Source organism: Sarcophilus harrisii, chromosome 5, assembly GCF_902635505.1.
Source record: "Sarcophilus harrisii chromosome 5, mSarHar1.11, whole genome shotgun sequence".
Taxonomy (NCBI): domain Eukaryota; kingdom Metazoa; phylum Chordata; class Mammalia; order Dasyuromorphia; family Dasyuridae; genus Sarcophilus; species Sarcophilus harrisii.
In genome coordinates, this window is record NC_045430.1 from 192,161,329 (window position 1) to 192,181,213 (window position 19,885).

The 19,885-nt window shown below is 40.9% G+C and overlaps 2 protein-coding genes across 7 annotated transcripts; both read left to right on the forward strand.

Moving 5' to 3' along the window:
- Positions 1-810: 810 nt before the first annotated feature.
- Positions 811-16,087, forward strand: LOC100915266 (glutathione S-transferase kappa 1). 6 transcript variants are annotated; one of them, XM_031939258.1, is made up of 8 exons: positions 821-1,431; positions 1,971-2,052; positions 2,410-2,538; positions 3,283-3,383; positions 3,624-3,659; positions 4,351-4,467; positions 4,835-4,928; positions 14,350-16,085. In XM_031939258.1, the coding sequence occupies exons 1-8, from the start codon at positions 1,360-1,362 to the stop codon at positions 14,589-14,591; spliced, it is 873 nt and encodes a 290-aa protein (XP_031795118.1). In that variant the 5' UTR covers positions 821-1,359; the 3' UTR covers positions 14,592-16,085. The 6 variants fall into 6 exon arrangements, with proteins under 6 accessions (XP_031795119.1, XP_031795120.1, XP_031795118.1 ...); XM_031939257.1 differs by having other exon boundaries at positions 826-1,431; positions 1,971-2,079; positions 14,350-16,082; XM_003771689.4 differs by lacking the exon at positions 14,350-16,085 and adding an exon at positions 5,343-5,656 and having other exon boundaries at positions 1,264-1,431.
- Positions 15,032-17,843, forward strand: TMEM139 (transmembrane protein 139). Its single transcript, XM_031940232.1, is given in 5 exon segments — positions 15,032-15,054; positions 15,132-15,229; positions 16,095-16,136; positions 16,139-16,340; positions 16,572-17,843. Coding segments are annotated over 5 exon segments (774 nt in total). The 3' UTR covers positions 16,981-17,843.
- Positions 17,844-19,885: the final 2,042 nt, after the last annotated feature.

Sequence of the window (19,885 nt, forward strand, 5' to 3'; positions counted from 1 at the left end):
CTCTATTCACATGTTGCACCAACAGTCCTTCAAAGAAGACTGCAGTATTGTCCTTTTTGTGTTTAAATTCCCAGCACCTAATATATAGTAAAAAAAAAAGGTAAATATCATTGTTTGCCCCTCCCTCAGAAAAGAAACCGAGATTGGCCCCTATACTGTAGAATGACCCTTCATCTCCCCATAATTTTTAAAAATTCTCGCCCCATCGGATTGTAAACTCCTAGAGAGCAGGGGCTCCTTTTTGCATCCCCGCCACTTAGCCCATTGATGACATACAGTAGGCATTTCAATATTTATTGGATTGAATGAGAGTTTTACCTGAACAGGAACAAGAACAAGTCACGATTCGTGACTAGGCTTCAAGTATATACTTATTCCTGGAGGAATAATTTTGAATTGAAAATGAATTAAACTGAATAAAGCGGAAGTCTTGCTCCTGTTCAGCTGAAACTCCAATTCAATTCAATAGATATTTTAGTGCCCACTATGTGCCATCAATGTGCTAAGTGGCGGGGATACAAAAAGGAGCCCCTGCTCTCAAGGAGTTTACAATCCGATGGGGCGATAATTTTTAAAAATAGATCTATATTTTAATTTTATATATATACATATTTATACATAATGTATAAATTATACATTATTTATAGATTATGTATAAATTATACATTATTTATTTGTTTAAATTGTTTATGCATAATGTATAAATTATACATTATTTATTTATTTAAATTGTTTATGCATAATGTATGAATTACACATTATTTATTTATTTAAATTATTTATGCATAATGTATAAATTATACATTCTCATCAATATTCAAATGTGCTTAGAAACGTGTGTATCAGCTTTGTACCAGACTCCTGAGCTTGTGGGTAATTTTGGATACCAAAGCGCACCAATCCTTACTCCCGGCTCCAAAAGCCCACTGGGAGAAGCCCTGTAATAAGGGAGACGGACGGAGTCCATAAAAGGACGGCGCGATTTTTCAGAGGGGCGTGAGGGAGCTAAGGAAAGCCTCGCAAGGCCGCCGCTAATAACCTCCCAGCAGCGGCCTCGCAGGCGGCCGCACGGCGGCAGCAGGAGCTCAGGGCAGCGCAGGCGGCCGCGGCTCCGCCCCCCGGACTCCGGTCGCTAGGCTCGTGACCTCCCCTTCCCCCAATCAGGGCCGCGCAGCGCCAGGGGCGGATCCCACCGGGAACCTATTGGTTGGAAGGAGCGGTAAAGCGCTCAGCTGCTCCCCGCCCCCCATTAAAAAAATAGGAAAAAGAAGAAAGAAAGGAAAAAAAAAAAAGGAAACGAGCTTGGGTGGGCGGCTACGGTGGCGGCGGCGCGGCGGGGCGCGGGCCGCGTCCGCCACCATGGCGGGCCTGCGGAGGAAGCTGGAATTCTTCTACGATTTGCTGTCCCCTTATTGTTGGCTAAGCTTCGAGGTGACGCTCCGCCGCGGCGGAGGGAAAGGGGAGGTTGAGGAGCGGCCGAGGCCGGGGAGGAGACGGGCGCCGGGGCAGTCCCGGACCCGCCCGGAGTCCCGGCTTCGAGGAGCCTGGGTCTCTGAGAGGGAGACGGAGAGGAGGGCTGAGAGGTGACAAAGATAAACTGCCTTGAAATAAAAAGAAAAAACGGGGGATCTAGCGAGCCAGCCCAGCTGACCCACTGCCTTTGCCGACAGAGATCGCCTTCCACGATCCCAGTCTCTCCGGATCTCTCTCGAGCAGAGGGAAAGTCAGTCTCCAGGCCGGAGAGGAGATTGGCTCCCAGCCCCTGACTGGCACGCGGCCTGACGAACGAACTCACAGAGACTGAAACAGACCCTCCCACCTGAAGCCAGAGTTTGGTCCCGCCCTGCGGTCCCAGGTGGCCCCAGGAGGGGAGCCGGGGATGGGGAATGCCCCGGTTTCAAGCCCCCCCCCCCCGGTTTCAAGGCCCCCCCCCCCGCCCAGCTCACGGGTGTTCTGGTCTACTCCGGCAGGTCCTGTGTAGATATCGGAACATCTGGAACATAAACCTGCAGCTGCGCCCGACTTTCCTAGCAGGGATAATGAAGGACACTGGTATGGAGGAGTCGGTGAAGGACGCTGGTATGAAGGAGTGCCGAGGGAAAGTATGTGATAGAGAATCCCAGGGCCCAGAAGGTGCTGCCAAAAAAACCAGGGTCAGCCCAAAGGATCTGCGCCCTGGGGCTTCCTTTCCTGTCCGACCTCAGCTGTGAAATGTCCTCCCTTGTCCTAAATAGCCAGGCTGCTGAAAGCCGGGTTCTGTCCCCAGAAGCTCCCATGCCTAACAGGGTGGAAATTCCCTGAGGATACCCGCCATGTCTTTTTGTAACTCCACAGGTTAGACCGTTCCCTTGCACAAAAGAGGTGCATGATCTATGTTCATAGAATTGAATTAAGTAACTCCCCCTGCAGGGAACCTATGGCCTTTACTTGTACCTCAAAAAAATAAATACCTGAGTCAGGAACTCCAGTACATGGCGAAGTTTTACCAAGTTCCCCTTGTGATTCCCAAGGATCTTCGAGGAGTGATCATAGATAAAGGTGAATGCCTTGTGTGGATGGATGGAGGGAAGGATGGGGAGTCGCAACAGGGCGAGGGGCTAGGAGGAGGGAGTAGCTGACCAGAAGAAAGTCCTGCTGACTCGGGCTTAGCAAGAAGGGCACGAGGAGATGCTGAGCAGTAAAGAGAACATGTCTAAGCAAGGGAAGAGCTTCATTCAGAGACTTAGATGGACAGGCTTGAATAAATAGGGAATTGTAGAAAAATAGAAAAGAAAGGGAAAGAATTTATAAGGGATGCCTGACAATAAGAAAACTTCATTCCAGTGAACCTAGAGAGAAGAGAATAACCAGTGAAGAAAAGCAGGAAAGTTCATTTAATAAATAATGTGTAGTATTTATAATCAGATAATTAAATAAAGTAATGTAATTATTATATATTATTTAATTATATTGTTATATAATTAGAGAGGAAAGAGTTAGTGTGCTGTGACAAACTGGTTTCTAGACTGGAAGTCTACAAACCTGGCTTCAAATCCTTCCTCTTAGTACAGAGTTAACACCGTGGTAGGGGTTGTAATCATGAGAAAGTGATTTAGCTTCTCTCTGAGTCTCAGTTTCTTCATCTATAAAATGGGGATACCTAAAATTTTACCCCACGGTGGTGCTGTGAGGTTAAAAATGTGGTGATGAGCTTTGGAAATCTTAGAATGCTATATAAATCTGTTGTTATTGTTGTTATGATTATTACTCATTTCCCACACAGCTCTTGCTTCTTTCCTTCAGGGAGCCTGGATGCCATGCGATTCCTCTGTTCTGTCGAAATGGAGAACCCTGAGATGTTGGAAAAAGTGTCTAGAGAGCTGTGGATGCGCATCTGGTCACAGGTGAGGTGCTCAGAGTCCTCACACTCCAATTCTTGGCTTCTGCTCTAAAATTTCCCTCCTTTGGTTAGTAAACATGTCCAATTCTTGTGACTCTCTGCCTTTAGAATGCTCCATCATATTGATTTACATAGGGCCAATGTTTTCCCTGTATCCATATCCATAGACACATATATCCTCTCAACATGCCTTGTCAATTTTTCTCTTGACTCTCCAACTCTGCCTTCTACCCATGACTCCCAGGATGAAGATATCACGGAACCCAAGAGCATCCTGATTGTAAGCATCCCAGTCCTGCTCCCATTTCCCCTAAACAAAGCCCAAGGTTGTTGGGAGAACAAATGAGGGTCATTTTTTGGGTAGAAGACAGCATTGTGCTCTGGGATTATAATGTGTCTGAGAAACAGGATACAAAGGTTTGAAGGGTAGGGCTCTGGAAGGCTTGGATGGAGGAGATACCAATAACAAATCTTTGTCTGATGAAACATAAATCACAGTTTGATGAAACACAAATCACAGTTGAAATTTTATTTGAAAAGAGACCTTAGTGGTAAAAAAAAGGAAAAAGACAATGGAGTGTGTAGGAGAAGAAAGATATTCAGCATCATTTTGGAGGAAGGGATATTCACCGTGTTAAAAGTTCTAATAAACAACCTTCCTTTTTACATGGAAAATCTGAAGGCAATAACACAAGAAATCAAAGATTAAAATTAATATTATCTATTGGTCTGAAAGACAAACAAGAATAACTCAAAACAATAATCTTTCTGTTGGCCAAAAAGAGGAGAATGAAAGCTTTCATAAAGCAAGCCTAAATAACAAATTATGTTCATTAAGTATATATTCATATGTGTGTATATGTACACACACACACATACTCCTGATGTCTGTGGCCAGAAAGAGTTCAGATCCAGAATTTAATCCTCCCACCCCACTCTACTATGGTCTTTTACATACCTCACTTCTGCAGGCTGCAGAGAAAGCAGGATTTTCTGAAGAACAAGCTGAGTTTCTTCTGAAAAAGTGTTCAACTGAAGAGGTGAAGAAGAAGCTAAGGGAAACTACAACTGCAGCCTGTAGACATGGGGTGAGGAGTCCCATAACCCCACTCAGCTCTTGATCCTTGAATATACCAGATAAGGAATTCTAATAAACATTAGAATTTATTGCCACAAATTTACCTTCCCAGTATAACATTAACCAGTTATCAGCCACCTTATAAATCCATAGAAAGGAAAGAAAGAAGATAGGGATAAAGGGGATGGGATAAAGAGAATGTTGAGAAACAAAAAGACAGAGAATCTACTGCCTATCTCCTGTATGATCTTTTGCCATTTGCATTGATTCCATCTCAACTTCTCTTTGTCAATCAATCTAAGCCAAGATTGAATCCCAATCTTCAGGGTTCTCTTCCTTGTCTTTTCTGTATTGTACTTTGATCACTCTCTCTCCAGGCCTTTGGGTTACCCACCATAGTGTTCAACGTGAATAAAAAATCCCACATGTTTTTTGGTTCTGACAAGCTGGAGCTGCTGGCCCACCTAATAGGTGAGTTATAGTCATTTTCCCTTACTATTGTTAAGATATTCCTTATCCCATAACTTTGCCTACCTGCCAGATTTACTGCTAAGAAAGAGCTCAGAGGAAGCAGATATTCTTAAGCAACAAGATTTAATTTAGTTTTCAAGAGGCAGAGCCTTGTCCTGGATACTTCAAATGAGAACAGAGCTCTGTCTTAAAAAGTGGAAACCATCTCTGTTGAAAGAACATCACTTATATTGTAGAAGATATAGAAAAACCCCATCTATTCCCTGAAACCAAAAATGACCCCTTCCAAGAATTCCCTGTGTCCTTGTAGGCAAGAGAAAGGAAAAGAATAATGGGTAGAATGGTTGACCAGACCCGGGGAGACTCCTTTCTTTAAGAACCATCTGTAGAAGATGCATGGTTTTTTCCATCCAGGGGAACAGTGGCTGGGCCCAGTGCCCAAAACTGTGAAAGACAAACAAACTCTCAGCAAGTGAATAGAAGGAGAAGCTGCCCAACGCTAGGAGTCAGGCCCTTCCTCCCCACAGTGCTCCCTTCATGGATTCCAGTATGCTAGGGTTCTTCAATCCCATATTCTCATGTTTGTGAGAAAAAGATATAGTATTCTGAACCTACAACCCTGAGATTGCCCTATTCCTTTTGCTCACAAGTGCCTTAGGTAGGGCTACAACCTTCACTGTTACAACAAAATAAATTCCCCAGTGGGGAAGAGCTTTGTGTGTCACTAATTCTGGTGTGTTTTGTGTATTCTTGATTCTGTGTCAACACTTATTCTGCTCTGAAGTTTATAAAAAAAGATCTGCTCAGCTCACATATCAGGGGAAGGAGCCAATGGGAAAAAGAAAAAAATCACTCATTGTATGGAATTGAAAACCAGAGGAAAAGCTTGAAGTAGTAACATCCAAAATCTTACAGCTTAGTCTGCAGCTAAGCCGAGGCTTTGAACATATGCTGCCTGTCTTTTAAATATCCTCATTGGTGGCAAATTTTTGTTCTTCCGAATTGACTTGAGTTGTGGAAATAGATAAAAATAATCTGTTGAAGTGACTGCAATACACATCTGTAATTCAGCTTCTGAAATACTACTAGATAATACTAGCTTTGGTCACCTATGAGTTTGACTCGTTTGGTACTACTTATGATTGATTTGTTGCTGTCCTTCCTTCTTGAAGAAGACCAAAATGACCTCACTATGTTCAAGTCAAGTTATGGCGTGTCCAGCTGTGGCTGATCAGACTAATAGGAATTCGGAATACTCTGACACAGGTCAGACACAAATAATCCATATGAACATTTGGGGTGGATTCTCCAATTTTGCCCATCTCCCATTTCTTCTGAGCTAATCCAATTCTGCTTTGCTCATAGAGCATAGCCCCTTCTCTGAGGAGGGTACACCATGCCGGGCCTGCACCAGGGTCTCCCATGTCATGCAATTGATTCTAAATTTTTTTTTCCCCCTGAGGCAATTGGGGTTAAGTGACTTGCCCAGGGTCACACAGCTAGGAAGTATTAAGTGTCTGAGGGCAGATCTGAACTCAGCTGACCCAATCAATTCTAAATCTTGAGAGACCTTGAGTGACCTTTTATCGCTTTTTTTCTGACCACCAGAAGAACTGAAACTGGGCCAACTGTACAGACCAGAATTAGGCCATGTCTGATACTTGATTGTATTTAGGAAATGAATGCCTTGAGCTACAGACTCCCCAGGAGTGACAAGGACTCAGAAGTAAGTTGGGAATTGATTGGCACCTAGCCAAAGGAACCAAATGATATTACTGATGAAATATGAATAGTGATTGTAAGATCACAGTATCAGGGGCTGGGAAGAGTCCCAGAAGCCATTTAGTTTAACCTATACCTAACAGAAACTTCCTCTACAACATACATTATAAATTGTCAGGAAGGCTTGAAGAGAAGTCTAGATAATGGAGAATCCACTCTTTCCAAAGCATCCCATTCCTCTTTTTTTAATCTATAATTCTTAAGATTGTTTTCCTTATCTCTGTTTCTCCAATATCCACTTATTGCTTCTATCTCTGCTTTTTAGGGTTGAGCAGAAAATAGTCTAATGCTTCAAATGCATAACAGTATTTTGAATACTTGATGGGACCATTTTGGTATAGGTATAACATGTAGATCTTCATCTAGTTTCTGTCAAGTTCCTTTCCAGTTTTACCAGCAATTTTTGTGAAATAGTTAAGTTCTTGCCCTAAAAACTTGGATCTTTGAGTTTATCAAACACTAAATTATTGTGGCTATTTATTACTGTGTGTTGTTGGACTTATTCCGCTGATCCACTATCTATTTCTTAAACAATATCACATTGTTTTTATTTTATTTTTTGCAGGGAGAGGGGAGGATCAAGGTTAAATGATTTGTACTAGTAAGGGTCAGAGGTCAAATTTGGGCTCAGTTTTTTTTCCTGACTCCAAAACTGGTATGCTATCCACTGTGCCTTCTAGCTGCCTCTATTTGTGATTATTTCTCCTTTGAAATATGGTTTAGGATCTAGTACTACTAGGCCAGCTTCATATGACTATAGATAGCTTTGATTACTTCTGAAAACTACATATTTACATCCTTTTACAATCTTTCAGTTGGGGAATAGTTCTTAGTTTTTATAAACTTAGCTTACTTCCTTAACCTTACAGCCTTAATTGACGTCATGCTGGAGAAAGTTCATAGAGATAAGAGGAATGTGGTACTGTATTCAGATAAGGCTGAATCCTTGTTATCTATGTGAAAATTCACATGGAATCCAGAGAGAAGTGTAATAAATATGCATAATCCAAACTTCTTTCAACACCTAAAAATTCATGCTGCATTTAAAAAAAAAAAAACTCACCCCTTCAAAAAAATTTTTTTTTTTAATTTATGTCTACTTGGTCTGGTCTTTAGGCCCTTTAAACATTCTGTTTATCTTCCTCTGGATATGCTCCAACTTGTGAATTTCTTTCCTAAAATGCACCCAATCACATCTGCAAATTAGGAACCCTAATGCATATAAGGTTGTTATTTGTCTGGACCTGCAAATTTAGGCATTCGTAAATCCAGTTGCTGTATTGTTGCTGTTTACTTTTTTGATCAATCCTTCCCATATTATCTTTCTTGATGGAAAAATAACAAAGAACAATAGGAGGTGAGTGATTTCTTCCTTTTGTTCATTATTGATATTAGAATGTTCTTCCTGAGCAGTGGCATTGTTGGGGTACAGGGGCACCCCCAAAATACATTGTGATTCTAAACTAGTGTTATTAGTGTCCCAAAAGAATTTGGAAGCTTAGATCATTTCTAAGTTAAGAGGCAAAGTTTTATTATAATTGTAACACCAAGTAAAAGTGGGCTAAATGGCAAAAGAGGGAGATAGCAAAGAGAAGAGAGCTAAAAGATAAATTTTTAGGGATTTGGGAAGTACAGAACAAAGAATAGAGCAGGGTAAATGATGTCATGGGATTAAGGTTCACATGATTGGTGGAAAGCTTAGTAATGGGAGCAAACAAGGACCCTCTTTCTTCTTTCATGAAACCAAGAGGCATTTATTGTCTGAGTCCAGGTATGAGATAGCAGCTCAGACTCTTGGAAGTCAAACCAGACATCCTTGAAGGATAGCTTGGTGGAATAAGGAGATACGTCCAACTCCCTTTCTTTCCTACACATTCTCCAAGGTTGTGCCAAATCACTTCCAATAGCTACATCCTTAAGATGCCTCCATCATTCCCAAGGCCAGATAGCCTAAGGTTTCTAGAAAAGTATTGGAATTTGTACTACATCAGAACGACCCTACTTATTCTTGTTCAAATTCAAACATAAATTAGAAAAAGTCCCTTCTTGTATAATTTTTCATAAAACTTATTTTGCACAAAGAACCTTACTGTTACAAAAGACTGGAAATCACCTGGTACAACCTTCATTCCAAAGTACATATTCTTTTTTATTTTATAGTTCTGTGATTACATCTTACACAACAGCTGCAACAGACTGAATCTCAGAAACAGATATTTCTGTAAATGGTAATTTTGCACAGTTGTGATATAACTTGTCATTCTGTAAGGAGGGTTGAGTATGAAAAACTGTTGATTATGTTAACTTGAGAGAAACTGATAGTGCAGAGAAAAAGAACTAAGATAACTTTTTTCCTGAAAGAAATTACTTTAATTTCTATTTTATGAAGAAACAGTTATTGAGAAGAGACTGTTTGACATCCTCAGAGAGCTGAATAAGATTTTGTTTCCAACATTTAGAAGTCAGAAATGCCAGTGATGGTTAGAAGTGGCTGTCACATATGATATTTCATTAATAATTATATATTTAGCTTATTGTCTATTACTCTTAATAAATTGCATAGCCAAGAACCTTAATATTTGTTTAAGCCTAAGAAATTAGAAGTAGGAGGGGGTGAGAAGTAATAAATATAGAAAAAAAAAAAACTTAGGGAAAAGAAGTTTCTCTAGTTTATTAAAGAAATAATATTGAATAACTGAGTTGGAGACTCAGAGCTAATTAATTATTAAGAGACTTTGTAATTTTGGGAATTGATGAAGAAATACCAAATTGCTTTGGAATCTGAAGAATTAAGCTAGTGGCAGATAGAGAGAGGGGTAATCATCTCATGAAAACTGAATGTAGGAATATGAAAATGATAAGTATGCTAAGCAGGTAGTTTGGTAAACAAACATTTCATTATAGATGGACTATGAAAAATTGTCAGGAAGCCCCAAAATCTGAGATAGGCATGTGAAGGGAGAGAGAGAGCATTTATTAAGTCTTTACAATGTGTCAGGCATCTTGAAACAAACAAGATTGCCCTAGTCCTCAAGAAATGTTAGATGGATGGCATTCATTAGATGGAAGATGATCACACATTGATATTAGAAAAATAAGGGTCATTGAAAGGAGAATGTAGGGAGCAGCATAGTTGCCTGGTTCCTAGCCAGATAACAATGGTAGTGGTGGTTGGTGGTGATGATGATGGTGATGATGATATGTTTTCTATGTGCCAGGCATTGTGCTGAGCACTTTATAATTTTTAATCTCATTTGATTCTCACAATAACCCCAAGAAGTAGATGCCCATATTATCCCCCACTAATGAGGCAACTAAAGCAAACAAGGTGTAAGTAATTTGTCCAGAGCTCCACAACTAGTAAATGTGAGGCTGGATTCTTACCTGTCAGAAGAAGGAGCCAGGAATGGATAGCTACTTTTTGATGAAGTGGAGAATGTTGAAGACAAAAGATAGGATGGAGTACTACATTACAATATAGCCAATATATCTTAGTAAAATCATTAATAAATTGGAGATTGAATAGAGTGCTACCTGGGTGCTAAAAGCCTGAGAGCATGCTGTATTAAAATCTGCTTAAAGGGATTAGGAATATTTATTCTATAGAAAAGAAGACAGATATAATAGTTATCTTGAAGTATTTGGAAAATGAATTCAAATTTGTTCTGTTTGGCTTCTCCTGGTGTAGAATGAGAATCAGTGGCTAGAAGTTATAAGGAGGAAAATTTGGTCCTTATGTCAATTAACAAGCAGTGATTAAGGGTTATCTCTGTTCTAAAGTCCATTAGTATGGAGCTCAGAGTCCCATGTCTTTACCAAGTGCTAGGCCAGAGCTAAGCCATACCCCTCCTCCCCCCCAAAAAAAAACAAAAATAAAAATGACAATTCCTTCCCTCATGGAGCACCTAGTCTAACAGGAGAGATCACATGTAAATAACTATGTAGTGGTAGAGTAGGTTAATTGGAGAACATCTCCCAAAAATACACCACCTGCTTTCTATATCTCACTGGAAGCTTTCAAGCAAAGATCAGGTACGGTATAGAAACATGGTTTTCAGGCAATGATTTGAACTAGAAGGCTTTCTATTCTGACTTTCTGTGATTCTGTATTGGGGCAGGGTGGGGTGGGAGATGGGGAATGCAGAGAAGTAAGGGTCAGACCAGGAACCAAAAGTTGTGGGTGTGGAATAAGGGATTTGAAAGTGGAGAGACAGTAACAACAACAAAATGGGAGGCAGGGTCAGGTTTAAGAAATTTGGAGATCTGGTCAATCAGACTTCTCTACCTTAGGGCACAGCTTTAGATTCATCCTTGAGATCACCTTGTATATGGCTCTTTATAAGGGTTGATTTGATGTTGGAATAAAGCACAATTGACCTAAAGCAGTGCCTTCACTCTCTCTACATCAAATCAGAACACTGGGGACTGCCTTTCTATCTTTCCATAGACTCTTCAGTTGCCTTTTCACAAATTTATTTTCTTGAAATTGCCCTTGAAATTAATCTTAATCTTATTTCATCTATTTATAAACATGGTGCATGGTGTGGATCATAAAAATTGTGGTTGGAAAGGATTTGAAAGATCACCTTGTTCAACCTCCTTATTTTCCATACTCAGAAAATAAAAAACACAGAAACGAAGAGATAAAGTTACTTAGCTAACTTAGAATGAGAAGCAGATCCTGGAAAGGTATTATAAAAAGAATAGCCATTATTACAAAGAAATATCGGGCTTAGGGTCAAACAGATGGCACAGGAACTGAAGATGGCCAAACAAGTCAGATCCCTGGCAGAGGAGACCATCTTGCTGAGCACTTCCTACCCCCCACTCCCTAACCCATCTGCCCTTTTCTCTGTATTTACTCCAATCCTCAATCATAAGTTCATAAACTGTTAGAACTGCAAGGGAGCCTACCGAGTCATCCCTCTCATTTTAAAGATGAGGAAACTGAGTCCTACTTTTAGTGACTTGTCTCACAACTTGTTAAGTGGCAGAGATTTCATCTTGGGACTTGTGATCTTCACACTAATCCCTTTGAATTCAAAAATGACTATCATACAGCATAGGAACAATCATTCATTCATTAGGATAATTTTGGGAAAGAAAACAATGCTAAATAAGACACAGACCATTCCTCTGATATAGTCACTGCAGCTTACGTGCTAGTAAGAGATGGCACCCACATAACCACAATATAAAATAAACCAGAAAAGGTAGATATTAATAAACTGTTATGAAATTTCATAGCATAGAGATATCCCTCTATGATAGAGATATCCCTAATATGATAAGGAAAGATTTCATTGAGTAAGTAGCCCTTCAGCTGCCCAAGTACTTTATAAGTACTACCCAAATCCATTATAAGTGAGGAAACCGCATAAGGAAAGACATGGAGATTAGAGAATGAGATGTATATTTTGGAGAGAGAAATTGTTATATTATGACATGAATAAAGTGAGAAAGAGTAATTGATAACACTGGAGGCAGATTTCTGGGGAACTTTAAATGCTAAACTGAGTTTGGAATCTATGCTGTCAGCAATGATGAGCCACTGAATATTTTTTTATTATCAGAGTGACTGGATCAGATCTGTGCATTGGAAAAATGAATTTATCTGGCAGCAGTGGTTGCGAAAGATTATAGGAATTCAGGTTTAAATCTGGGACACTTTAGAGATTATTTTACCCTTTAGTTCTTATAGATAATGGAATTGAAGCCCAAAAGATGTCACTTGCCCCAAGTCAAAAAAGTAGTAAAGGATTCAAACCCAAACCCTCCCATCAAAATCTGGGGTTTCTTTCATTACAGCATGTTGACTTTAAGAAGCAGAAACCGAGGGTGGAGAGAGAGTAAAAGACTAGGTAAGGTAATTATGATCCTTGTCACCTGATAGGAAGGACTCTGAATTGAAGACTGTAACAAGGGCCCACTCCTGGATTTCAGTAGCTGTTTTAAACCAGGCCTTGTTCCCTCACCTATAAAATGAGAGGGTTTGGGCAAAATGATCTTTAAAGTTTCCTCTGGTTCTGAAATGTGATAAAACTCATCTGGGGGATAACACCTCACTTCCTACCATCAGCCCGAGGGTTTGAATAAAGGGTACTAAGAGACAGGCGCAGAAAAAAAACTGAGATTTAGGCTGATAACTTAGTAACAAAAATGTCATTCCTCACGTCACTTTTAGTCAAATGCACTCATTTACAGACTCTCTAGAACTTTTTACCTACAAAATGGGCGTATGATGGGACAGTGGAATCCCACCAAACAAGATTTTTTTAATAAAAACATGGACAAGCCTATACCTTAAAAATTCAAAAATGGCATCCCAAACAAAGAGTGCAGAATCAAACATATGGGAGGAATGAAATCTCTCTTCCCTTTTCACTCAGCCTACTCTTTTTTAAGTATATCTCCTTTATCACTTCCTCTACGTCCCCCTCCTCAGTAGCTGAAACCTATGAGGATGGGAGAAGGAGACAGATTTGGATATTAAAAAAAAACAGAGGGTAGGAAGGGGTGAAGTGGAGATGCGGATCAGAGTTTAGTAAGGAAAAGGAGTTGGGGACACAGAAGTAGGGAGGAATCTGCATACTGACAATAGTTAAGTGCTTCAAATTCTCTTTTAAAAAATGCTTGAGGAAATACCAGCCTCAACTCCCCTTCTCCCCATTTCATAAGAGAGATGAAGAGGAATCATCAGAATTCCTCACACTATTGGATAAAAATAGTGTGTGTATATATATATATATATATATATATATACACATATATTATATATATGTATATATATATATAAAGGATAAAATATATGTAATCATACATATAAATATATAATACATAATATACAAAGTAATAGTATAAAATAAAATATAAAAATGGTTTAGTATTTTATAGAGAGACAGCCAACCCCTAATTCCTAGGGCCCTTGACTCTCTGTTCCCTCCCCTCAGTCTCTCCATTTCCTATCTAGCTCCCACTCTGCCAAGCTGTTTTACTGGTCATTTAGCCAACACACATCCTTCAAAGTTCCCTTTCCTAGCATTCTCTCCTGTGGTAGGAGAGAGTCCAATAATACAGCAGGGTGATGGGGGGAGGAGTACAACACACAGCTTAATCTGTTCTCTTCAGCATCCCCAAGTTCTCTTAGCCCTCACCTTCCCTCTTTACCAACCCAAAAGGAAACATAGACAGAATCAAAGAGTCAGAGCTAGGAGGAACCTTGGATGTCCTTATCTAGTCTAATCCTTTTTTTAATGGAACAGGAAACCCAGGCTCAGTGTCCATGACACATTGGTACACTACTTGGTACCCAAGTAGGAGAGCTTCAAATCCCATAATGGGACTCAAATCCACATTTTCTAATCCAAAACTAATCTTTTTGCTGCATCATATGACATTATCCTCATCATTTCCCCCTTCTATCTCAGACCCACACCCCAGGAGAGGCCGAGTGGGAAGACAACTCTGGGAGCTTGGGCTATTTTCCCCCAAACTGGCATGCCCCTGTGCACCCCTGCTACTGCATGGATATTCCTTGGTTTCTGGAGTGCTAAAAGTCTCTTTATTGAGGTCTGCACAGCAAGTGCTCAAGGCGGAGGGCTCCAGTCTTCGCCCTATTCCACCCCTTTTCTCCCTTCAGGTTCTTCTGACTCAGGTCTGAAGAGGCAAGCGTCATTCTTATTAAAGGACAGAAGCTGGGAAACACTGGAGGTCATGTGGGAATGGATTCCCATATCAGGGAATGAATCTGCTGTGGGACAAAGGGACACTTCGCCCCTACGTGCAAAGAGCTGGGCAGTGGGAGTGGAGAAGCCACTCCCATCTAAGGCCTTTTGGAGCCTGGAGGTGCCGGCAGGAGAATATGCTTGGAGGTGGGGCTGAATGTCAGAGTTCCAGAAGCCAGGAAAAGTAGGGGTGCCCGACTGAGATTAGAACCCTGGGACTGGGGCAGAGGAAAGGGGTGGGGCTGGGACACTCCTCCCCTAATACCTTCTGATTTCAGAGTAGACTGGCCAAAGATAGGTGACACACACTACATACCTGAGGCTAGTGACTCAAGAAGAAGAAAGAAGAAGGAAACCTCTAACCTGGGGGATGGGGGAGGTAACCATCTCTTTTTCTTGTCCCCTTTCCCTGACGGGGGCTTCCTGCTCGTTGTTGAATTTGGCTATCGGGGTAGGGAGGGGGAGGATTAGAGTACTGCAGTGGGCTAGCGTCCTAACTTTCAATCAGGAAAGGGTTTGGGGCCCTAGATTGTGGGTCCGGGGACTCAAGGATCCTGCCCTCTAGAAAGATTCTGGAGGAAAAAGACTAAGGCAGAAATGGAGACAAGAATAGAGAAAGCGTTTGGGCGTCTCTGTTCCTTAGTTTTTTAAACATCCCTTGTCATGTCCCTATTCTTGTGGCACTTTGTCCTTGTAGGTGGACTTCCCTTCATGGCTGGCCCTGTGAGGGGCTACCCAAAAAGGGACAGAATCTGGGGCGTCAGACTGAGGAAGCAGCACATGTGCTGGGGAGAGGTAGGGGAAAGGTATTCCCCAGAGTCAGTGGGGTAAAGACTTCAGACCCCTCACCTAGATTCCAGGGATACATGTATGCCTTGAGGTCTGAAGCAATATCTGCCGTGTCCAGAGCCCGGGAAGGCACAAAGGATTGAGGCTGCGATGGAAAACTTTACTAGGGGAAAGGAGACTGGGAGTTCCATCTGGGGAATGTTGGGCCCTCATCTGTTTAATCAGTAGGGTAGATGAGATTAACCTAGTGTAGGGTTGAGAAAAGCATTCTGGGTGTCTTCCTCTCTGATATTGTCTATGTTGTCACTATTAGTCATAGACTCCTGTTGTTACCTGTACCCCCTAGAGTGATTGCTATAACCCCAAGTACCCTTCCTTAGGCCTTCTTAATCTTGTTTGTGTCATGGCTTCTTTTGGCAAGCGGGTGAAGCCTGGGGACCCCTGCTCAGAATAATGTTTTTATGTTGAAGGTAATAAATTTCAGTTCAAGGTTAGTGAAAATAAATATATATATATTTCTTATTCCAAGTTCATGAATCCTCTGAAATCCTGGTCCTTTGCTAATAGAATATAAAAATGTAAAATATGGTTCACCTAGTATCTAATACCATTTCTCACTCCTTTCTCCTACACTCCCCCAAATTGTCTCTTGTTCCTGACTCTGACTACTTAGTATAGACATAAGAATTATGTCTTTAAAAAAAGGCAATTTATTCTGCACTAGACTTTAACAGAAGCAAAATAGCATATTATTACAACTATTTACACTTATAAATTTCTGAGTAAACATAGCTATTGCATCATATTAGTTACTCCCTCCCTACACTCTTCTGTTCTCTAAATGTTCCTTTGCTTCTTTTTTTTTTTTCAGGAGCCCAGGGAGGGGCAATGTTTCCAGGTCAAGTATGGAGAAAGTGGTGAAGCCATTGACCCTTTTGTGCTGTGCCTCCATCATCCTAGGGTTCATCCTGATGGGCCTGCAGCCAGACATCAAGCCTGTGGCTTATTTCTTCTTCACCATAGGTGGACTCTTTCTCCTCATTTGCCTCTTTTGTTTCATAGAATGGGGGTTCCAGGCAAATCGAACAGATACCACGAACACTTCAAGCTCAGCAAGGTAAATTGGGGGCAAGTAGAATGGGTAGAGGTACATGTGTGTGTGTGTATGCCTTGGGCTCATTCCACCAATCCAGTTCCCATGTTTCAGACATAGGTTAGCTTGCTCCCCTATGCTACTGGGTTCAGAAAGGGGGAGAATTAGTAAAAGAGATCACCTGGAGGTGAGGGAATTCCAAGGGTCTCCTGGGGTTGATTGGAGGAGTACTGACCTTGTCTGTCTCGTTCTTAGGGACAATGCAGCCTTTGAAATACCAAGCTATGAGGAAGCTGTGGTATCACCTCAGGACCCCAACTCAAATTTGGGCGAGCCCCCACCCTACAGCACTGTGATTCCCTCAGGGCTTCAGGAAGAGGAATCTAACCATTTAGCTGGAGTAACAGAAGCCGGAAGAGATAGTCAAGGAAGGTCAGAAGGTACAACGACCCAGACAGAAGGATCTTTGACCACCCCAAACAGTCTCCATCTTCAGGGCCATATAATAGGGTCTACAGCACCCCCAGTGCAAAGCCTGACTCAAATGGAACCTCTTACCCCACCCCCAGCATATGAGCTCAGACCTAATAACCAAGACATTGATGATGACAATGTTTTTGATGATGACAGCGTATTCTATGAAGAGGGCTGGACACCTCCCTAAAACTGTGTTCCCTGGACATATAAGATTTTTCCCATCAGTGACTCTTTTTTTAACCTGGACAACCTGAGCAGGACCTGGTACCCAGCAAGAGGAAGAGGACATCAGATACATTCCCATGCTTTGTGTCCAGAATGAGAGTCCAAATGGTCTCCCCCATCCTCATCCCATAACCATGATTCCCTTACCAAAAACTGGATGCGGATGGATTGGTAAAATCACTGGGAAAGGAAATCGGAGCCCTTTCTACTTGGAGAGTTTTCATTGTTTACAAAAGTCTTCGTCCACTCAGCCAAAAACTACCTCTCTCAAACTTCCACCTATTGTTCTTTGCTTTCCTTTGTAGCCAGCCAACTTAGCCTGATTCTTCTTCCTAATAACTCCTCCCAGATCAGATAGACATCTCGTTCTCTCTAATGTTCTCTTAGGACTTTTCTTTCCCAGGCTAACCCTTACATTTTAACTCAGTTGGGCTCATTTTGCACATTCTCCAATTTTCTCATTGTTCTGTTTCCTTTGTGAACACACAAGTTTGTCAAAAATCCATAGTGAAATCTTGTCCTTAGAACTGCACATAATACCCCAGATATGAATTGACCAAGGCAGAGTAAAGGGAATTGTCACTTCTTTTTTTTCTCCTTCTATCCATTCTATCTAAAATTTAATTAACTTTTTTGGCTGCTATGTCACACCATTGACTCATGGATGTTGTTGACCTCTAAATCTTTTTAAACACAAAATCCTTATTTCTTCCTTCTTTGATTTTTTTTTTTTTTGAACCATTGAGTAGACTTCTAAATTTAACACTATTAAATATCACCTTATTAAATTCAGCTCGTCTCAGCTTCTCAAAGCCTTAATGTTCTCATTCTTAAAATCATTATATTAGTTGTGTTAACAATTCAGAATGTTGTCAAGATCAAATGAAAAGAAAGCATTTAAAGTGCTTTGTAAATTATAAATTTCAATAGTTTATGATTTAATTATTGTACTCTCTTCCCACTCAATCATATTTATTAATTGACTACTATATTACAACTGCATTAGACACTGGTGATACAAGTCCAAGGTTCAAAACGATCCCCAAAAATTACCTTATTCTAATGGAGGAGAGTAAACATAAAAATATATATAGCATAAAGTTAACAAATATATGTTATATACACATAACACATGCATTATGTGTACATAATTTGTATGAACAAACATACATATTTGTGTATATATATGCATATATGTATAGTCACAATACATATATGCATATATATATTCACACATACATCTATTAGATAAATACAAGTTAATTAGGGAGGGAGAGCACTAGCTGGAATTATCAGGAAAGACTTCATGGAGGTGATACTTGAGATACTTAAAGGCAAAAAGGAATTATGACGTGTGGGGTAAAGAGAGGAGGGTGTATTCCAAGCACAGAGAACTGTCAGTGATAAGACACAGAAGAGTGACATGGAATATTGTAAGTGAGAAACAGGCCAGTTTGGCTGCATCACAGCTTGAGGAAAGGGAAATAATATATTGATGTTGAAGACATGTTTTGATACTATAGAGATGCTGTGGAGATAAAAATGGTAAAATATAGCAAATTATTGGGTATTTGGGGTATGGAAATGTTAGGAATGATGAGGTATAGTTCCCAGGGAGGTTGCAATGATAATCCTAGTGATGTAGGGAACCTCATACTGTCCTGACTTGGGGGGTACCATGAGGTAAACACTTGAGAACTCCTTGAAGGGAAGAAACTCCTTGAACTCTCCCCTGAGAAAGACCCACCCCAGCAAATCAAGATAAGTGGTGTTATTTTGTTTATCTTGGTGGGACTAGCCGAGTCCAGGACCACTCCTATTTGGCGGGAGCTGGAGATCTAGATTTCTATCTACCTCTATTGAGTTGGAGCTTAATCCAGGGACACTCATTCAATTGGAAAATTCCTATTCAATTCCAGAAGATTTCCGTCTGATTTCAACTCAAACTGCATCCAATCGCTAGCTAAAGTTTCAAATTATAAAAAGGGGCAACTTGGAGCAGGAATCAGGCCAAGGAACCTCTCCTTGGCATTGCTGCCTTCCAGGACCTTCTGCTGGCTGAGAAGACATTCCCTTTTCAGCATTACTCCCTTTACCTCTTTCACCTATTTCCCTAACGGACCACACCCCTCTTTACCTCTTTGTCAGGATTTCTTTGCTAGGAACTTTATCTTGCCTCTGAGGAAGTCAGCCTTCCTAGCAAACGCTGGCTTCTCGGCTCCAACAATTAACTTCTTTTGCTAGTTTAATTTTTCCGGTTCAGAAATCCTTTTGCAAAGGACCTGCGCCAAACAGAAGGGGTTCCAACAACTCTGCCCTGCGCTGAACTTCATCATTATGTTATGCCTCAGTTCTCTTTAACTGTTCTGACTCGGTTTCCCTGAACTAGTTTCCTTTGTCTGAATTTCCTTAACTGTTCTGTCTCAAATCCCCTAAGCCGGAAAAACCCACTCTGGTCCATTAAAATTGGGAACCATTTACCCTAAGGTTATAAATTGTTAGCAAGATAAACCAGAGAGCAGAACTCCTGTTCTCAAGAATTTACAATATCCCTCTAAAATATTCCAAGATACCTCACTGACATCTTTATCTCTGGGTATTTAGACATCCTGTCTCTGGGCTTTTAGGATTTATGGTCTCCCCCCATCCTGACAGAAGCCTTCCTGCGCTTTTGGTTTTTTGTTTCTAGAGGCGGTATTTAAGAAGCTGGTTTTCTCCTATTGATTGCTGGATTCTTTGAGATGACAGTCTCCCCCAGCCCTGGGACCAACATGGATTCCTTGGTCCCAGTTTATCTCTATCTGACTGGATAATTTGAGACGAGAGTCCTGTCCAGTCAATTATACTCTCCAATTAATAAACTATTG

Bases quoted from the DNA above. Each gene is read 5' to 3' on its own strand.
- LOC100915266 (XM_031939257.1), top strand. From the start codon at position 1,360: ATGGCGGGCCTGCGGAGGAAGCTGGAATTCTTCTACGATTTGCTGTCC. The intron at 2,080-2,409 runs GTATGAAGGAGT...CTCCCCCTGCAG, and splicing joins GGAGTCGGTGAAGGACGCTG to GGAACCTATGGCCTTTACTT. The intron at 3,384-3,623 runs GTGAGGTGCTCA...CATGACTCCCAG, and splicing joins GGATGCGCATCTGGTCACAG to GATGAAGATATCACGGAACC.